Source organism: Monodelphis domestica, chromosome 5, assembly GCF_027887165.1.
Source record: "Monodelphis domestica isolate mMonDom1 chromosome 5, mMonDom1.pri, whole genome shotgun sequence".
Classification (NCBI taxonomy): Eukaryota; Metazoa; Chordata; class Mammalia; order Didelphimorphia; family Didelphidae; genus Monodelphis; species Monodelphis domestica.
In genome coordinates this window covers 44,552,224-44,571,535 of record NC_077231.1, presented here as the reverse complement: position 1 = coordinate 44,571,535, position 19,312 = coordinate 44,552,224, and the positions used below count along the sequence as shown (strand labels likewise).

Below are 19,312 nucleotides of genomic sequence, written 5' to 3'. Positions count from 1 at the left end.
ATTGTATTAATTGTTCTCCTGGTTCTATTCATTTCACTCTGGATTACTTCATAATCCTCCTAGGTTGTTTTTTTTTTTTAGGAACTATTTCAGTCATTTCTCAATGTTCATTCTTGCAGTATGTCACATTACATCTGTTTTTTTAATCCACTCATCATTAATGAACCCTTGCTCATTTCTAGTTCTATGCTTATAAGTATTGCTATAAATTTTTTTTTACATATGTTTTCCCAGGGGTATATGTCTAGTCATGGCATTCCTGAGTCAAAGGGAATGTTTATTCTTTTCTTCTGTTCATTTATATTTTCAACCTCACTTCATGATTGTGCCAGCTCCCTCTGGTAACTCCTGGATGATCCTGTTTCCTTGGTCCTGTTTCCTCTGTCATCTGGATGTAGCTATGACTTTTCATTTTCTTTATTCTCCGTTGATTACCTTTCCTTTCCCTTACATCCTGAAATTTTATTCTGAAATTTTTATACCTTATATTCCTTCTGTAACTTCTTTGTATACCCCATGAGATGAAAGCTTTTGAAATGCCAGATCTGACTCCTCTCTTCCAAGAAGTTTACTATTGCTTTTAGAGAACTTTACTCTTACAGATATTCATGATGGAATCAACATTTGACAGACTCAATGGTGGATGGTAAAAATTGCCCCATGTTTTAAATCCTATGACAGTCTCTACCTTTGCTCTTGCTATGCTTGTTCTCTTTTCTTTTTCTTTTTTTTAAACCCTTACTTTCTGTCTTGAAATCAATCCTGTATATTGGTTCCAAGGCAGAAGAGTGGTAAGGCCTAGGCAATGGGGGTCAAGTGATTTGCCCAGGGTCACACAGCTGGGAAGTGGCTGAGGCCGGATTTGAACCTAGGACTTCCCATCTCTAGACCTGACTCTCAGTCCAGTGAGCTACCCAGCTGCCCCCCCTGTTCTCTTTTCTAAAGGCCATGATTGGTTGTCTGAGCCTGTATCTTCCAGAATTCAATAAATATTTATTTTATTGGAGGGGGGTATATAGACTTATAAATGGATTGCTCTAGGTAGGTAACTTCAGGTAGGTAGGTTACCTACCAGTGCAAATAGTTTACTACTGTACGCTTTTTAACTTGTGTGTCTTCAGAGTTGTCTGGAGGCATTAACGTACCTCTAGTATGGATCAGAGACAGAACTTAAATTCAGATTTGGGTTTGAGGCCAATCCTCTATTTATTAGAATGGTTCCTTCAAAGCCTGATGTAGTGATAAGAAATATAAATATATTAAAAGATGCTGGAGACAATTTCTTGAATCATGGGAGCATATTAGAAGAAGCCGAATTATGCCTAACCCTTAAAGTTGCCCTAGATTTGTCTAAGGCATCCTAGACACGATGCTTTTGCTTGGGGCAGGAAAAGCAGAGGCTATGTTGACAGCTGGACAGTGACTTAGGAAGAGAGCTGTGAAGGAGGGTTGAGAAGTGGAGATGGCCTGGCACAAGCATTCTCATAAAATTCCTTTCTTCCCAAAGGCAAAGCTGGTATTAACTTTTTTAAATTTTGCATGACTCAAAATGGCTTCTTATGACTTCTTTTCCTCTTTTTTAACCTTATTTCACTGATCTCAAGACATTTTGGGAACTGGGAATTCAGGTTGATGAGTACAGTGTGTGATTTTTGCTTCTGACTAAACCCCTTGAAGCTATCTCTGTATCCCATGTCTTATTGTGGGCCTAAAATAGTGATATTAAGATTAAGGAGCATGTGTGTACTGCCTGGAGACTGCCTTATCTATCTGGCTAGATTCTTGAGAAGGTTGACCTAGTATAACAATTCATAGTTTTCTATGTCATTTTCATAGTAGTTCAAACAAAATTTTCCATGGTAAAAATGCACACAGAAATATGCATGTGTGTATATATAAATATATGTGTATATATATTTTGTATATATATCTACACACCTGTAAATACATGGTCTTTCTCACAAAAGATAAATAACTAAAATTAAAGCAACTTGTTAATTATACCTTAAATTATTATTATTATTACTACTTTGTAGGGGAGGGAAGTTTTGCTATTAGTGTACTTGTTGAGAAGGTAATGGGCATATTTTTTTCTTTTTCAGAATAACAAGAGAGTAATATTTACTAGAGTGAACTATACCCCTGTTTTTTCTTTCACTTTCCCAATTGCTTTGCATCTGGAATATAGTGCTACTAAATGGTTATACAAATATTCAGAATACTGGGTGAATGCAGTAGCAGTGTCAGATATGTACCAACATTGATTTACAAAATAGTGGGCATTTTTAGGTATTCTTTAAAAAAAAACTATATTCAGAATCTTTTTTGTGTCATAAAATGATGCAATATCTGGAATTTAGCTGGAAAAATCACTGACCAGGCTGGCTTAACAACCTCATGTAAAACATAAAAACTTCATAGTTGTGTTTGATATTAGTGCTTAGGTTTAATTATTGAATGAGTATAACAAATCTAATTTGTCTCCTTCATGAAGAAAAATCATAATATAGATTCTAACATTATAGAATTTTTTATTTTCTAAAGGAGTATTTTAAAAACTAAAACTATTTAAATTATTTCAATTTCAGAGTAGTAAAAAAGAAAATTCATCAAAACAAAGGGAAGAAGAAATGGAGCCAAAAGACAAAATTTCTCCCCGTAAATATCAAAGGTTTGGGCACATATTTTAAAACAAAAATATCATGACTTTTAGATCTTGGATTTAGTAAAAACTTATTTGTTACTGTTTTCTTTGTTTTAGGAAAACAAACACTGAATATAGAGCTAAATTTTTGTCCCCATCTCAGTATTTATACAGAGATGGTGCTTGGAAACGGGTGAAGGAAAATATGCAGAATCAGGTGAGTATTTGTAAGCTTAGGTTTTCCCTAAAGCTATGGAAATGTTGAATTCTTCTTGAGGACCTTGTGTTAATGATGGAATACATAAAGAAAAGTTTATAGCACCTTTAAAATAGTATCATTAAAAATAGAGCATAAACCCAGGTGTGTGGTTGGCAGATTTAGACCAAGGGATTTAAAAATATTCTGAAAAATTTTCTTGTACCATTTGGTTGTCCATTGTCTGCGTAAACTTAGCTAGACAGATCTCCCTGCAGAAAGCTATATAGTCCAGTCATTAATTGTAGAGGTCCACAACCTGAGTTTTTAGGCTGTAGGCTGTCCTTTGTTAGATGGTGGCACCTACTGGAAAAATGTGGTACTACAGTCAACTATTAGATAATAGGAGTATTCAGGAAGGAAGACAGATGCTAGGGGAGTCTTGAATATGGAGTTGGGAAATCTACAGGTATGAGAATAATTCCTGTGATCTGAAATACTGCTATAGCATATGAGGGTGGCTTGCAGAGACAGTCTCAGAGTTAGAAAATGCCAAGAAGCCATTTGAAGCCATTAGGGGAAATAATAAAATACTTTAGTCTATGAAAGAATTAGGATTAGTGAAAAAATTTAGCTTAATAGGCAGAGTTGTCTGTTTTTTCCATACCTAGATGATTAAAAAATTTAAGTGGAGATCTAGTAGTTGTCTAGATCAAGAATTTTTTGGCATAGTTTCAAAATAGGTTAAGTCTGAGAAAGAGGATAGTTTGGAGTAGGATTCTGTCTTGTAGCAGCATGTTGAAAACCAGATCCATTACTGAGGGATGAAGAAGGGACAATTTGTCCCAGGTTTTGTGCTTTGAGGCCAGTCGGTGTCCCTTTGCTGTTAGGAAGCAGGTGGCTTTCTTAGCTGGAGCTAAATGAACTTTAGACATGTGGTTGGTCCCTTAGGATAGAAACTTACTAAGAGTAGAGATTGTTTCATTCTTTGTATTTACATACATAATACCTGGCACATAGTAGGAGTTTAATAAATGCTTCTTGATTAATCCTAAAGCCTCCTATTACTTGCAAAGGTTAGACACATCCCTCTGGTTACATTTCACAAGAGGGTAACATCTTTTTCCATTCAGATCTACCCTCTATGCTAATTTTGACCTGATTTCACTTTTAAAAAATCAGGAATAGGGATGAGTTGTACAGGAAAAAAGGCAATTGAAATAAAAATACTTATGTTATCTTATTCATTCTTCATAAAAACTTGGTAAGTAGGTGCTTTTATTATTCCCATTTTCCAGAACAGGAAACTGACTGTGAGAGGGGCCTGTATATAGATGATGAATGTTTTCCAGGGTTTCAGAGGAAGAAGACACTGTTGGTGGGTGGTAGTGGGTTAGAGGAGTTTTAAAGACATTTTAGGAGTCCTCTTTTGGCAGGCTGGTGAAACCTGTGGACTTTTTCTCAAATATTGTTTTTAAATGTGCAAAATAAAATGCATAGGACTACCAAGGAAACCAATTATGTTGAAATAGTTATGAACATATTTTTTAAAAATCCACATGTTCAAGGACCTCAGGTTAAAAACCTTTAATCTACTGACTATAAATTCTTGTCATGAGAGAATATTTTTCTTCCACTGAAGTAAAATAAGATTAATGAGTCTCCCAGGTTATTCAGTCCTCAGTTTTACATTTTCTGGGAACTTAGATGGAGGTAATTTTTTTTTTTATAAAAACCCTTACCTTCTGTCTTGGAGCCAATACTGTGTATTGGCTCCAAGGCAGAAGAGTGGTAAGGGCTAGGCAATGGGGGTCAAGTGACTTGCCCAGGGTCACACAGGATGGAGGTAATTTTTTAATGAAAGACCAATATTTTTCATAATTCTTGGAAAGGAGAAAACTCCCTATGTTTTTGTATTAATATTGTTTATCCTTTTAATGAAAATGTTTGAATGGGTAGAAAATCATGATATTGCTGTAGTGATTATAAACATTAGCTTCAATAAATGGTAATGTTGGCATTTGTCCCAGAGGCTGTTAGGTGAAATTACATAGAAAAGAAAACAAATTCTAAAAAGAAGAGATTACTTGGAGTTTTTGTGAAAGGAAACATTTGCTACTAGACACAAAAGTGCCAAAGATGGAAGATATTCTAGCTGTGTTAATTCTCATGTATATGTAAAATGTAAGGTATTTAAGTTACACTTCTTTCTTTGCATTTAATTTTCTCTTTTTCCTTTTAAATATGTATTTGCTTCAAATTGCAGTTTAACTGATTTGATGGCCAAAAAATTATGGCATGACCAGAAATAAATGCAGTTCATTTATGTGTAATTTATTATGTAAATAGAATATGTTGGATGACCATGAAAATTGTTGGGCTTCTCATTGGAATTTTCAATGAAAATTAACTTTTTCTAATGAAATTGGCTATAGTGTAAAAGACAGAATAATTAAAAATACAGCATTATGGCTTTTAATTTGCTTGATATGTTTATTAGACCAGTCACAGAATTATAGATTGTTTGAACTTGAAGGCATCTTTGTAATGCTTCCATATATATATATGTATATACATTTCCTTTGCAATATCATTTAGCAAGTGATATAGTACAGTGCTTCATAAGACTTTATGTATTTAAACTATAGGAGTATTTTAGTAACATTGGACAAAAGGAAACATTTGGGAAAAAATTGAATGTCTTTTAGTGTTTATTTGTGCAGTTCATCAGACTTACAATAATACCTTTCATAGACAACTTGTAGGAATAATTATTGAATGACAAGGATTATCTCCAAATGAAGAATAGATTCTTTGAATTATTAATTTTAAAACTAAATTTTAGTGCTATTCAAGAGTAGAAAAACTTGACAGGACTCTGTTTCTACCAGGCTACTAGGGATGCTGGAGCCACAAAGAGGGAGGCTTCCTTTGGACTTGATGGATTCTCTAGAGTCTTGGCATGATCATTCTCCCTTTACTTTCCTCAGGGCTCTGTTACAGGGCTTTGAATGTATTTCTCTAGTTGTTTCAGTAAATGCCAAACTTCCCTACTTGTTTTTAGTTTTTAGTTAGGAAAAAAAAGACTTATTAAATATGATCCTTCTGGCTGGAAAGATATGCAAATATAAACATTAAGAGGTAAAAGCAGTTGTAAGTTTCTACCCAAAGGTACCCTTTTTTTTCTTTTTTGATTTAGTGCCTTTATTCCTTTAACTTCCCTCCTTTGCTATCATAAACAAAGATAACTTTATAGGTCTTACAGTTGTTTTTTTTTTTGTGGGGAAAATGTATAATTGAGACATTTATTTTAAAAACATCTTAAAGTGGTATTTAGTGATAAGCCAACAGGTGGCAGTGTGATATACATAATTAAAAGGATTTCAAACAATTACAGGGTTCTGAAAGTCATTTTTTATTGAAAAAAAAAAGCAGTTAAAAGTTTTTTTTTTTATTAGTAGGAAGATAAAACTACATTAAGAACATTTAAAAAAAATTTCTATCCTGTCCTTTCCTAATGCATATTTTGTTGTAGTTTAATCCCAAGCCCTATATTATGAAGAAATAGCCTTTTTTTCTTAAGAGAGCTCACAGACTAGTGCAGGAATTCAGAAAATAGCCTTTGCTTCTCAGGGAGCAGAGCAGTAGCACATGAAACCCAAAGATTCTTTTAACAAATGTTAAAAATGTGTGTTGTGCAATGGCTGTATCTGTAGGGAGCCCTGAGCCAGGTAATGGAGGCCGGGATGCACACAAGGAAGAAAATAGGCTCAGCCTTCTTGGGGCTTACTGTTTAGTTGGGAGAGAAAAGATGTTAGACTTGCATTCAGAAACCTCGGTTTGGAGTCTGACACTGCTGCTTGTTAGTTGGACAAGTAACAACTTTCCTGAGTCTCAATTTCTTCATTGTTTATTCAGCTCCTTTGGCATGCATTTGGTCACCTTCAACTGAAGGAAATTTGTAACCCTGGTCTAACTAATGGGTTGAGTGGACAGAGGCAGTATCTGAGACTAACAGATCTTGGCTAGAAGAGGTGTCTTGAACTGGGAAGGAAAGAAGAAACGAATCAAGCACTTTTTAAGCACCTCTAATGTTCCAGACTTTTGTTGAAGTTACTAATAATACCTTGTTTGATTCTCACAACTCCGAGAGGCAGGCGCTGTTATTATCCCCCCCCCCCCCCTTTATAACTGTGGAAACTGAGGCTGACAGAGGTTTAGTGACTTGTCCAGGATCACAAGGCTAGAAAATGTCTGTGGCTGAATATGAACTTGGCTTTCTGACTCTAGGTCCTTAATAGAACACCATGCACTTACTATCTAGCCATAGACTTCGGGTCCGAAAACTTATAGTTTCCTTTGTAATCACAAATTTCCTTTGTAATGTTTTATTTTATGTTTTTAAAAACATTGCTCTGAGTCCATAGGTTTCACCAAACTGACAGATGGGGGTCTATGCCACCAAAAAAAAAAAAGGTAAAAACCCATGGTCTAGAATAATGGGTTTAATTAAATAGGATGAAATTGAATTAGGATCAATATAAAATTTTACATGAGTTAAAAAAATACACTTCACAGAGTTGACATAAATGTGTCTAGATAGCAGTTTTTTTTGGAAAACAGCCTGGAGGTTAGTATCAGTATGAGTTCACAATGTGATTTAGCCACCAAAAACCTCATGTCATGTATTAAGGACTACCTAGTATTTGTCTGGTCTTTACCACCCTCAGGGTTCTCTGTTCAGTTCTCAGAGTCCCCTTTTAGGGACAAGGTTGATAAACTTAAGAGCACCCAGAAGGTCTTATGGTCTTAGGTCATGCAGAAGGGCATGACCAAGGAGGTGAAGGGCTTCATGAATGAAGGACTGGTTAAGGACCTGGGAATGTTTATCCTTGAGAAGAGAACACTTTGGGGGCAGGATCATCAACTTAGTGTTTATTACATGTCTATCAGGTGTCAGGCACTCTGCTAAGAGCTGGAGATAGAAAACCAGGAATGACCCAATCCTTACCCTCAGAGATTGCTTACATTGATTATGTGTGTCCCAAATACAAGCAGGATTTATTTGGAAGGAGCAGGGGAAGACACCAGCAGTGAGGAGGGTCATAGCCTCATTCTGGAGCTGGCCTTTGAAAGGTAATAGGGATTCTGATAAGCAGTGTGTAGGAGAGAGTGCATTCCAGGCCTGATGACAAGACATTGTAGTATTTATTGTGTCTGAGGAACAGTAGAAAGGCCAGTTTGATCAAACCACAGCTTGTAAAGCAGAGTAATTTAGATGAAAGGAGGAAAGGCAGGTTGGGCCCCTTTTTAAAGGGCTCTAAAGTACCAAATAGAGGAATTTGTATTTGATCTGAAAGGGAATAGTAAGGAGTTTATTGAGCCTGAGAAGTGATATGGTCAGACAATCTTACTTTAGGAATATCACTTTAGTAGTGTTGTGGAGGACAGATCACAATCTTCACACATTCAAAGCACTTTCATTTGGAAAAAAGGATTAGACTTGTTCTACTCAGACCCAGAGGGTAGAAGCAGAAGCAGAGGGTTTAAGTTGGAGAGAGACAGGTTTTGGCTTATAAGGTGTAATAGTTAAAATTTAGGGGGGAAACTGAGGCAGATAGAAATTAGTTTCCCTCTGCAAGGAAGGAGTATTATATTTTTATGAGGTTTATTAAAGGTTAAGGATTAAAGAAAATACAGAATAAGAAAGCACATGTCTAGGCCCAGAGAGGCCTAGACAACCTCACTTATATCATGAAAGAGACGCGTCTGCTTGGAAGCGGAAGTAGGAAAGAGCCCCAATAGCCTTTACAGCCAGGTTAAATAGAAATTCTTGACCTCGCCCAAGTGGAAATCTCAGTGAGATTAGAGGGCATTCTAGCTAGCAAGGACTTCTGGGGACTGGAGTCCTGGATTCAAGTCCCCATTTTTACATTTCTCCATGTGATCATTTGAAAAAAAATATTTTTTTCCCAAAGGATCATGAAAACATAATCAACTTAAAGATTACAATAATTTGAGGATAAGTGAGAAAAGAAAAAAACAAAACCAATAATTGCTGGATGCATTGACAAAAAGCCAGTTAGGGGGCAGTCCCCTTTGGCATGAAAGTATACATACAAATGAATGTTCAATCAACTACACCCAAAGTTCAATTTTGATCTTCTTGTGCAGCTTATGGGTTGGAGGCTTCTTCATGGTATCTTCTCCAACAGTTCAGTTTCTGTATTCAGAGAGGTAACATGTTTCTTTACCTAAAATTCTTCTTTAAAGGGAATTTAAACTTTGCAATTTAAGTAATGTTATTTTTTACAAAGGAAAAATCTGATAATTAGAGCTTTTCCACTATGTATATCTCAGAAGGCAGAAGTAGCTTCCACTTCATTAGAGGTCTTCAATCAAAGGCTAGATGACCAGTGGATCAAGTTTATTGTAGAGAGTTTTTATTCTGGTTAGAGTTGGAGTTAATGAGGTCTTTTCTAGCTCTGAGACTATGTGATTTATCTCAGACATGCATGACAGTGATGAATTTTTTTTTAAACCCTTACCTCAATACTGTGTATTGCTTCCAAGGCAGAAGAGTGGTAAGGGCTAGGCAATGGGGGTAAAGTGATTTACCCAGGGTCACACAGTTAGGAAGTGTCTGAAATTGGATTTCAACTCAGGACTTTCCATCTGTAGACATGGCTCTCAATCTACCGAGCCACCCAGCTGCTCCTGACAGTGATGAATTTCAATGCAGTTTTAAGATATTCAGATCCAAGGTTACTAAAATAAATTTGGGGAGTTAAAGGAATACTGTTGGATCAGTTCTATGTGTACCTGAAAATGAGGATGATGATATGTGATTAACTGGTTCCTAGTGGTGGTGATACATTATCATACTTGATCTATTTCAAATGTGTTTTCTATATTCCTCCTCCTAGGGTTCTCAAAACACCCTAAATTCCATGTGGTATGCTGAGGTTGGTTACTTCTGAGTTTTTAAAAAATCTAATGCATAGAATATTTGTGCAAGCTCAGACTGAAAATAAAATAGACTCCAAAATTGCTGTATTCTTAGTTGCTACATCATCTCCCTGCCTGCTGAATGAATAACTAACTAGCACTGTGCTTTAGCTTGACTCTTCTGATTTCTGCTTCAGAATGCATATAGTCATGTAATTGTGGCTAATTTTTCTTTTCTTTTTTCTTCATTTTGTGGCCTAATTTGTGCTGTGAATGTTCAAGATTGTGTCTTGTGCTTTTTATTGATATTTGTAACAGAAAACTTAGATTTTTACAGTGATGCTTGGCATCTGGATTCTTCTTGTATAGGTTAAAGAACTTCGAGAGAAAGCTGAATTGTATAGAAAACGGGTGTATGGGACACATTTTTCCCGGGATCATCTGAACCAGATTCTCTCTGATAACAATTGCTTATGGGATGTCTCTTCTGTGACCAGCTCAGAAGGAACTATTAGTAACAACATCAGAGCCCTGGATCTTGCTGGGTGTGAATCCTTTTTTTTAGTTTGATAGTGAAATAATTCCTTGTAGTTATAAGATTGAGATTTTTAAAAAAAGGTATAGTAGTATCAGATAATGCATGACACCTATCATTCAGACTTATCTCTAATGAAACATCGGTCATCTGATAAATTAAAATAATGTTGACTATTAATGCATAGAATAAAACTGTGGAAGGTAAGATATGTATTTGATGCATTTCTTTTGGAATTTTTTATAGTAGTTTGGGGAATGAGTATTGAGGGATGAATTTTTTCTGAAATAGATAATTCCAAAGCAATTTGAAAAGTGAAGATCACTTGTAAGATCCTGTTGATTGTGAATTGAATGCCAGTAATTATGCACCAAAGAAAAAGTGCTGTGGGAAGTAGGAGCAAATTGTCTTTGTTTACTGTGTGTAGGATGACATGAGTCTATCTGGTACATACTCAATAAGTGCAAAGTCCCTGCTTTATGAGAGTGCCCAATTTTAATCAAATTTTTTTAAACCTTTATCTTCTGTCTTGGAATCAATATACTGTGTATTGGCTCCAATGCAGAAGAGTGGTAAGGTCTAGGAATGGGGGTCAAGTGACTTGCCCAGGGTCACACAGCTGGGAAGTGTCTGAGGCCAGCTCTCAATCCACTGACCTCCCCAGCTACCCCCTCAATCAGATTTCTTTAATGCTATCTTTAAACACTCATCTATCCAAAGGAGAATTTGATCTCTTCTTTTGAATGGAGGTTTCCACGTTTTCAAACATATTTGTGCTTTTGATGAGCGCTTATGTATGAAGCCTGAGTAACAGTGCCAGTGGCCATCCAGGCTAGCGCCTGTGTGAAGGCAGCTGGCAGGTGTGGGCTTTGTGGCTGTGTCTTCATGATTGGATTTTCCTGTAAGTGCAACACCAAACAATTGCTTTTATGTCTGAATTTTATGTAAACTCCAGATGACTGTTTTAACTTACTACTGTTCTTTAAACCTAATTGTGTGTGTTAACTCTCTTTCACTATATCCAATGCTTTGATATAAGACATTGCATATATATGTATATATACACAGATATACATTTATATTTATGTATGCATAAATGATATATTTTTATGGATAATGGAGGGAAATAAGCTGGATTGAAATTATTTCAAACTGGAGTAGCTTATAATTAAATTTATTTTGGTCATACAGAGTTCCTGCAAGTCACAAGACATTGCAGGGCCATGATTCCAGAAAAAAAGCAGAAGAAAGGCCACCTCTGGCAATAGCATGCCAGAAAGATACTACAGAAAAATTGGGTGTGTCTGATGCTCCCACCCTTCCTATTAGGAGAAAACTGGCTTGGGACGAAGGCAGCACCAATGATCAAATACAGAATCATAAAATAAGAACAGATGAAGAGAAGGGGGAAAATGACAAGCAGGATCATCTGGAGGAGGGCAAGGAAGTAGTAGAACATGAGAGCGACATCAAGAGAGATAGGATCCAAGAAAGGTGTGTTGTTTTTTTGCCTTTTATAGGAAAGTACGTTTTCTCTACAGTGGGCTTTCTAGTTGTATCCTTTGTTTAAGATTTGTTGGTATTATATTTTCTTAGTAACAAAGTAAAATGTCTTAAGTTTTGAAATTTGTAGTCAAGTTTTTGCATAAATGTCATAAAAGAGGTCTTACATGTGACACTGCTAGGGTTAAGAGTTTGGCTCAGTTATTTTATGTGGAACGTAGAACTGCCCTGGACAGTGGTTCCATGGCCCCTTTCCCTTCAGCAAAGTTCCCTGCCCTTCTCAACTCCACTTTCAAATGAATTCGGGGCTTTGGTTGTTCTTGTCAAGGGTTGTTTCAGGATAGCTACTTGGAAAAAGGATCTGCCCTCATCCAGCAAGGTGAGTGAAAGATCTGTGCTTTACGGCATCTCTTCTCTTTGGTAACCTAGATTTGATTATATTTGTTAATGGAAACCTCCCTCTTGTAAGTTTAGAACTTATCATTGCATGTCAGTGGCACAAATGTCTTTGGTCCTGTTTTGCAGAGAGACTGCTTCACTCCAGAGTACTTCAGCAGATAGATCAGATTCTTCTTCTGTGTCCTCAGGAAAAGGTGGCCGGCTCCCAACTCCGAAGCTAAGAGAACTTGGTGGAGCCCCAAGAACTCATCATGATCTAACTACTCCAGCCATTGGTAATAAGCAAAGACGAGCTAGCAAAATACTTTCTGCTGAACATTGTCCAGTTTACTTTAAATCTGTTGCCTTCTGTATTTTCCCAGGGGGTGCTGTTTTAGTGTCTCCATCTAAAGTGAAGTCATCATTCCCAGAACATAGGGAAAAAAAGGCCTCCCCACATATATTGGGAGAAATTTCAAAAAATGAATATCACAGGGTAAGATAAAACTCAATTTTGGGGACTATTTTTAATAGGGTGATGTTTAGGGAGCAAGGAAGCCAAATCTCTTTTCAGTTTAAATAAATATGTTAGCATTATATAGTAAATGCCTGACAATTTTAGCTCTTTAAGAAATATTATTTCAGAACGTTATCCACATCTAATGAAAGAACCGTGGGAGTAGGAATTTAGAAGAAAAATGTGATTGACCACGGGGTTTGGTGGGGATATGATTGGGATTTTGGTGTTAAAATATCATTCTACTGCAAATATGAATAAGATGGAAATAGGTTTTGTACAATGATACATGTATAATCCAGTAGAACTGCTTGTCAGCTCAGGGAGGAAGGAGGGAAAGGGGGGGATCATGAATCATGTAGCCATGGGAAAATATTCTAAATAAATAATCAAAAAGTGATCTTTCAGAAGTTAAGATGACTCCATGATTTGCTGTTAGTGAAATGTACACTTTACATGGTTTTCCTAATAGTAGCAGAATTTGCTGACTAGTCTCTCACCTGCTGCCATGTGTGAATGAGGAAGGAAACATTAATGAGATGGCTTATTGGGGTTAAGGGTATGTAGCCTGCAGTCTAATTTAGAAATTGAAACTGTTACTCTGGCCTTATTAGTTCTGAAGTTTGATCAAGTAAGCTGACTGTACATAGGTGAAGCATGCATATAGTCTTAGAATGAGTCATGGTGGCTTATTGGTAACTTAATTTTTATTCTTAATTTAATTTATTTACTATTGCACAATAGAGCATGCCAGAACAGTTTCTTTACAAGCAGATTGACATCATCTGTTGTAGTAGTGGTTTCAGGATTAAAGAGTTTTAATCCCATTCATGTATCATTTCAAAAGAGAAAAATCCTGAACTATTTTCGTATAATAAGTGCATATCAAACCTTTATCAGAAATAAAATTCAGACTCAGCCTTTTAGAGCCAGTTGCGACTTGGATGGTATGGCTCTGCTTGCGTGGCCACATTGTTGGCTGCTGCTTAGAATCACATGACTTCTTATGACTAGCATAAGCAAGAGGGAATGAAGGCTAAAGTTCATCTTTTGGTTTAAGTTTATCTAGGAGTTTCTAATTTGTTTGTGATGCATAATTTTTAGAACCACATATTGTCATTATTTGGGGTACATAATAAACTTGTAGAATTATAAGACTGTCCAGTTCTTGTTCTGTCCTTGGAATCTCTGAAGTAGTACTAGATTGTAACAGCATTACTGAATGCATGTTCTATGCTGCAAATCTGTGATTTCTGTAGTTAATTTTTTATTATGGTCAAATTAGAAAATTTTAAAGAATGTGAAGTAACTACCACACTAACATACAAGCTACATTCAAATAGATGAGTATTATAAGATGGTAATAGCAAGTTTGAATTTGAAAATATTTCATTCTGTAGATTGACAGGTGATTTTCAGCTATTCATTGAAAATGTGAGTCCAGGAATTCTTAACTTTTTTGTATCCTGCATCCATTTGGCATTCTGATGAATGGATCTCTAGTTCAGAATAATGTTTTATTAAAAAATAAAATGAAACATAAAATGAAATCTTATAAGATTATAAAGGAAACTTGTATTGAAATGTGGTTACTAAAATATTATTTAATAATATTTATCATAATAAATTATTTAAAATGTAATATTAATATCATTAAATATCGAAATTTATTAAAAGATTTTTTAACTAAAAAATTTTTTTTTTTAAAGTTCACAGACCCTAGGTTAAGAATCCCTATCCATGTTAGTATTTTGTTTTAATGAGACCTTTTGGAAGTTAGTTTGGAGGAACTCTTTTGAGGAGGAACTCTTTGAGGTAATTTGGCCCAAGTAGATACTAGTTCCATGCAGTTTATCTCCAAAAAAGAAAAAAAAATAACAGCTAAAGAAATAGAAAGTTTCTCTGCCAGGTAGCCCTTGACTACTGAATGATAGTCACTCCAGGAATTTGTGTTTTTAGCAGAGATATTGTATTATATAGCTGTGATTTTTCTATTTCTTTTTCTCTTAGAGTTGAGGAAGAATTGAGAACTAGCAAAAGTGAGGTAAATCAGAGTTTTTCATGTGATAGGATTCCATTCATCATTATGAGGGAAAATAAAGCCATTAGCTAAAGAGAGATATGAAAGATTAGTAGGATTTTGCTACCAGCTAGAACTAGGAGTCAGTGAATTAGCCTAGGGATTTTAATACTGAAGCAAATAGATTAGAGAAAGCACTAAATATATTGTTTTGAAGATCCAAGAAGAGACTAGGAACCTCAATAGTTAAGAATTAGTGAAAAAGGTATCAACTTTATCTTTTTAAAAGAATTATACTTTATAAAGATTACCTACTTTAACTTGCTATGTTTATCTGTTTTATTAGTTATATAGTTTTATTTAAAGAAAAGAAAGGAGTGTATTAAAATACATATAAAGAATGAGTTGGACCACAGTTTTCTGATAAAGGCTCCATGATATTTAGGGTCACCTCTTTTTTTTTCTTCCTTAAAATGAGTCAACCCTTCCTGTCCCTTCCTGTCCTGTCTGTCCTTTCCAACTTTTACCTTGTACCTTTGGAATCAGTACTAAAGTCCACAAGCAGTAAGGCCTTTCCCTTTGGGGCTAAGTGACTTGCTCAGGGTCTCACAGCTAAGAGGTATCTGATGCCAGATTTAAATTTACAATTTCCAGTCTCCAGGCCTGGCTCTCAATGCTGTCCCTCAGCATATTCTTACTGTAGAAAAAAATAAAATCTAAAGGAGAAAAAGAGTTTATCCTTAAGCCTAAAGAGACATTAAATATTGCAGGAAGTCACTTTGGTATTGTCAGGCAGGATGGGGAATATGGGTGACTAGCAGTTCAATGAATATCCATTAGACCCTTATGTTCTTCCCCTTTCGACTTTCTACACAGGAGGCATTGCTCCTGTGAGACTGCTTCCATTCCAGTTCATTACTTCTCTCCTGGATCAGCATCTCAGTGTATTTCTTATCTTTTAGAAAGAACATGTGCCTAGACCCTTACCGACTCCTCTGGCAGCTGGTGTGAAAACAATGGATCCCCTCCCTTTGAGAGATGACATTGAGATCAATATTTCCAAACCCGAGGGAGCCCGTCCAGGCCCCAAGTATCCCGAACATTCCATAACTGTCCCCATGCAGGGGTCTAAGCCTCTCGGTGCGCCATCTTACTGGAATCCATCTTGTCGCATTCAGGGGTCACTGAGGAATGCAGAGTTCCAGCATAACGGTGATCTTTTCTTTTTCTTTAAAACCTACAGCATACACACAAACATGGATGGGTACACACATACGTGATGTAAATGACATTGTTTATAAAGGCGCCATCAGCATCTTTTAGCATGTTTTATAACTGAAGTAATGGGATTGATTGCTGGAGACTCCTTACTTCATAGCCTTACATTTATGGTGAAAACAAAGTAATTCATTAGTGTTGCATATGCTGTCAGTGTGTGTCCCACAACTGATATCAAATTGGTATCAACCACAGCTGGAGGCCCCTCTATAAATCAAATGAGTAATGGGCATCGCCCAGTTGTGGGCATTTCTAGCTTGCCAGTTACCGCCTTAGCTCTGCCAGCCTGGCCCACTATTGGCTAGTAGCCACCTTTACTAGAGAGCTGTATCACACTGCTTTGATATTTGCAGAAATGATCAAATTAGTATGCTTTTGTAGTCCAAGTGTTTTTAAATAAATGAGTTGGCTGTTTGGAGTGAGAACAAATCTATTTTGCTTTTTTCCCCCTTATAGGAAATATTGTGAGCCCAAGAACAGGCTACTATCATTCACCTCACCAAGAAGTCTATAATGATGAAGGTAATTGACTAAAAACCAAGCGAGACTTGATAAAATGTAAGGTTCCTAAAAAAAAGACCAAGTTTCCTGGATCTCGCCCACACATCAATCAGTATTTGAGTCAAGAATAATCTTTCATATTTTAATAGCCCATGTTTGTGTATTTTTTCCTCAGAAATCCCTTCCCCTCACTTGAAGAACAAATATATTTTTTCTCTGCATAATATTCACCCTAGCAAATTGTTTCTTAGTACCAAAGGAAGAGCTTGGAAAGCTTGATGTAAACATTTGAAGAAGGTGTAAATGTCTCTTAACAAAGTATTCTATCTATAATTTCCCAGTTATTAATTTAATCCCTAAAGTACTTGTTTATCCACATGTTTAAGGGTTTGATATTTTTTCTTCTGATTAGACCCTCTGAAGTCTCTTTCTGAAGATTTAGCAAATGGTCATTGAATCATTATACATTTAAAAATATGAATACTTGAGATTTCTTAATGCACATTTTTAAAAGTTAGAATTTGTTTTTTCCATTAAGCATTCAGCCAAATTTTCCTGAATTGATTATTCAGAGAAAGAAAACGGAGTACAGTACTTAATTGGATTTGTTATTGTTCACTCATGTCCTAATTCTTCATGACTCCATTTGAGGTTTTCTTGGCAGAGATACTGGAGTAGTTTGTCATTTCCTTCTCCAGCTCATTTTACAGATGAGCACCTGAGACAAATAGAGTAAGTGACTTGTCCAGGATCACACAACTAATAAGTGTCTGAGGCAAGTTCAGAATTCACAAAGATGAGTCGTCCTGACTCCAGGTGGGGCCTGTATTCACTCAACTAAATTACAGGTTCCTAAAATTTGAGCAGTTTCTTTTTCTACAAATTACCTTAAAGTCTTAAAGATGTGTACCATAACACTCACTAATTAGGGAACATTTTCACAAATGTTCTGCTTTTAAGAGGAAAGCTAAAAAGGCAATGAGGCTGCTCAGAGGCTAGCGAGCCAGACCTGGAGATAGGAGATTCTAGATTCAAATAATGATCTCTTATGCCTCCTAGCTGAGTGTCCTGGCAAAGTCACTTAAACCCAGTTGCTTAGCCCTTACCTACCACTTTTTAGCCTTGGAACTCTTACTTAGCATCAGTTCTAAGACAGAAGGTCAGAGTTTAAGATGAGAAAAAAAGAGTTACCTTTTTAAGAAACCCAGAATGATAAATAGTGTTTATGGCCTGGGAGTGAGGAGACTGGGGTTCTAGGCCCACTTTTCTTGTTTGCCAGTGTAGTGGTCTTGTTCTATGTCACTTCAGGTTTCTAGGTCTTAGTTCTCTCATCTAGAAAATGAAGGGTGACTAATAAGTGATTTTGACGCTTCATATTTTGAGCTTTCCTGTTCTGATGCTATTAAGCTAGAGGGCCTGCTAGTATTTATGGTTATGTTATAAACGCATATAAGGAAGAATGGATTTTTATTACCCTGACTTGTAATTGTGGATTTTTCTGTTGTAGATGATGACAGATTATCCCAGATCTCTGCGCGGTCTGCAGCCTCTAGTTTGATGGCTTCACAAACTCTGGCACGTGCTCAGAAAAGGAAAGAGAATTTTTGGGGCAAAAAATAGTGCTCTTTATGGCCAGCTCTTTCCATTTTGGTCGCTCTTGTGTGATGATTTTTTTTTCATTACATATGGATTGAGGTTTTTAAAGTATTTGAGATTTATATTTGTGAGGGAAGGGAAAGTTGTCTTTTTCTAAGGATACAAATGAGTAACTGTATTCTAATAGTTATTTCAGTTTAGTTATTTCCATTTTTTTCTTTATGTAGACTAATTGAATTTTAATTTTAAATTAATTCCCTGTAAGACTTATCTGAAAAGATATGAATGGATTAGTCAGGCCTTCACATGTTCTGAACTCACTGTCATCCAGCGGAGTTGGTAGAATTGAGAATTACAGCTATGTTACCAAGAGTATTTTGAAAAGATAAACTATGTAGAAGCTAGGAACTAAGTTTGAAATGGGTGGTTCTATAGGACTGGTTACCTGTCTTCATAAATTAAAGATATTATAAATTGAAATTGAATTTGTGCCCACAATATTCACTTCTAGTTTTTTTTAATTAAAAAAAATTTCCTTCAGAATAGAGTTACTCTATTAGTATAATTGAGGCAGTTGTGCTTAGGTTGAAAATATGAACTGTATATAAATATATTTTTTTTTACCTTACACAAGAAAGTTTGCTTAAAGAATATGTATATTTTTGGTCTCTGTTTTTCATTTGTATAAGAACTTTGTCTTACATTTTAATAATGTTTGAAGTTGGGAAAGTTATTTGTACAATGAAGCATTGAAACTTTGTAGACATTTTCAAATAAAAAAAGATTGTGTATTTGGTTTCTCCAGGAAGTTATTTCATGGAACAGTGGTAATCTTTTTTCAGGGTTTTTCCTCCAAGAGCAAGGTGACCAAAATTTTCTAGACTTCCTTAAAAGCTTTTGTTATAATACAATAGAAGATGAGTCCACCTGGTTCACCCTTTTTTTGGTGGGGAGTTGGGGGGGAGGGTAAGAACATTATTTTACTAAAACTAGAGAAAACCAGTATTTTGAATCTCTTCTCTTTACTGATGGGGTACATACAAGTCCTCAAGAATTTATATATTAAGCACTCACTTTATGCTAGACCCTGTACTAAGTAGGTACTGAGGATACCAAAGAAGACAAAAACACAGTCTCTGTCCTCTGGGAGGGCCTCACATTCTAATGAAAACACCCAAGTACAAACAAGAGAAATA

At 35.9% G+C, this 19,312-nt stretch overlaps 1 protein-coding gene across 3 annotated transcripts in view; it reads left to right on the top strand.

The window, feature by feature from the left end:
- Nucleotides 1-18,907, top strand: part of MDM1 (Mdm1 nuclear protein) — a 37,075-nt gene extending 18,168 nt beyond the window's left edge. The window contains exons 6-15 of one of the 3 annotated variants that reach the window (XM_056798445.1): nucleotides 2,589-2,671; nucleotides 2,762-2,861; nucleotides 9,767-9,805; nucleotides 10,158-10,333; nucleotides 11,653-11,817; nucleotides 12,352-12,500; nucleotides 12,588-12,700; nucleotides 15,704-15,953; nucleotides 16,476-16,541; nucleotides 18,028-18,907. In XM_056798445.1, the coding sequence (XP_056654423.1) occupies nucleotides 2,589-2,671; nucleotides 2,762-2,861; nucleotides 9,767-9,805; nucleotides 10,158-10,333; nucleotides 11,653-11,817; nucleotides 12,352-12,500; nucleotides 12,588-12,700; nucleotides 15,704-15,953; nucleotides 16,476-16,541; nucleotides 18,028-18,140 (1,254 nt within the window). In that variant the 3' untranslated portion in view covers nucleotides 18,141-18,907. Of the gene's footprint in view, nucleotides 1-2,588; nucleotides 2,672-2,761; nucleotides 2,862-9,766; nucleotides 9,806-10,157; nucleotides 10,334-11,514; nucleotides 11,818-12,351; nucleotides 12,501-12,587; nucleotides 12,701-15,703; nucleotides 15,954-16,475; nucleotides 16,542-18,027 lie in introns of all 3 variants that reach the window. The other 2 variants (XM_056798443.1, XM_056798444.1) reach the window with 2 other exon arrangements.
- Nucleotides 18,908-19,312: the final 405 nt, after the last annotated feature.